The following is a 1,635-nucleotide window of genomic DNA, read 5'->3' as shown; positions in this document are numbered from 1 at the left end:
GCCACTCCGGAAGCTAAGTACATTTCCAAATTTAGCCAAACAGTATTTCTGACATAAAATAGTTCAGTAACTTGCCAGAGAGCACAGCTAATAAAAGGCAGAACAAGGATCCGAGGCCCAGTGTGGTTGGAAAAGCTGAGGCTCATCCTTTCTTCAGTAATAGATTGACAAAGTCCAAGTCATTGTATGTCAGAGGGGACAGGATCTCAAGGGGCATCTCATAGGTAACTGGCATGCAAGTGTTTGGTGTTGTTCTGTGATGAATCTTATTAAGCATGTGTAAGCTTCTTTGATCACGATGATGTGAGTGCCTTGATCAGTTTTCCTCGTGGAAGTGTAGGAGCTCTACCTACATTTATCAGCTCTCTGGTTTGATTTTGACGATAGATGGTCCAAACTTCTTAAGATCTTCATTCTTTTACCTTAATTTCTCTGCAAGTTTCCTAAGAGCATCCATAACTTCTTTATTCCTCAAGCTGTAGATTACAGGGTTCAACATGGGTGCCACCACAGCATAGAACAGAGCAACCATCTTCTCCTTGTCCTCAGAGGAGGCCGACCGTGGCCCAAGGTAGGTGAAGATTGTGGCTCCAAAGCACATGCAAACCACAGTGAGGTGAGAGGCACAGGTCCCAAAGGCTTTGTGACGTCCCTGAGTAGAACGAATGCGCACAATGGCAATGACTATATGAGTGTAAGAGAAAAGAACCAGGCCACAGGGAAGCATGATTACCAGGAACCCTGAGATAGCTACCATGACCTTGTTGAAAGAAATGTCCACACAGGCTAGGCGAAGCACTGCAAGGGTCTCACAGGCGAAGTGATTGATGACGTTGTGACACAGAGGGAGACGAAAGGTGATGGCTGTCTCCACCAGTGAATTCAGGAAACCAGCCACCAAGCAGCTGGCAGCCAGCCCCACACACAGCCCTCCATCCATGATGACAGTGTAGTGCAACGGGTGGCATACTGCCACATAGCGATCGTAGGACATGGCTCCCAGGAGGAAGAACTCAGAACCACCCAGTGCCAAGGAGATACAGAGCTGGAGCACACAGCCGTTGAAGGAGATGAGCTTTCTGGCTGAAACCAAGTGGGCCAACATTTGCGGGGCGATACTATTCCCATAGCAAAGGTCCACTAAGGACAGAACACTAAGGAAGAAGTACATGGGAGTGTGGAGCCTGCTGTCCAGCCTGATGAGGAGAAGAATCAGCGAATTCCCCACAACTGTTATGAAGTACATGGCAAGGACCAAGACAAAGAGGAAGACCTGAATGCCCCAGTCACTGGAAAACCCCAGTAAGATGAACTCACTGACCCATGTCTGGTTGGCAGATTCCTGACCCATGAATTTCAGAACTGGAAGATATTTTTCCAACCATGCTGCTAGCTGACACTTGTGAATTTTAAGGTCATCCACACTTAAGGCAGCGATAAGCTGTAATGGTGCCACTGAAAATTAAGGAAAAAAGAAGCAAGATCATCTTGATTCATATTATTGGAACATCATTCTTTTCCCAAACACCTAATCTTAAAGGCCAAAGAATTAAGTAGTTTTAGGTTTAAAATCTTATTTGGTTTAGTATTTAGTAATGCTTAATACTTAGTATTTCACCTCTCTATTTGTGATCA

General features: G+C 45.4%; 1 protein-coding gene across 1 annotated transcript; it reads right to left on the bottom strand.

The window, feature by feature from the left end:
• Positions 1-418: 418 nt before the first annotated feature.
• Positions 419-1,351, bottom strand: LOC119808104 (olfactory receptor-like protein OLF3). The gene has a single exon (XM_038320443.1). The coding sequence runs from the start codon at positions 1,349-1,351 to the stop codon at positions 419-421; it is 933 nt and encodes a 310-aa protein (XP_038176371.1).
• Between the last annotated feature and the right edge of the window lie 284 nt (positions 1,352-1,635).

The sequence above is a fragment of the Arvicola amphibius genome, chromosome 2 (assembly GCF_903992535.2).
Source record: "Arvicola amphibius chromosome 2, mArvAmp1.2, whole genome shotgun sequence".
NCBI classification, from domain to species: domain Eukaryota; kingdom Metazoa; phylum Chordata; class Mammalia; order Rodentia; family Cricetidae; genus Arvicola; species Arvicola amphibius.
Note: the sequence above shows the minus strand (reverse complement) of the source record. Positions and strands in the feature narration are given on the sequence as shown.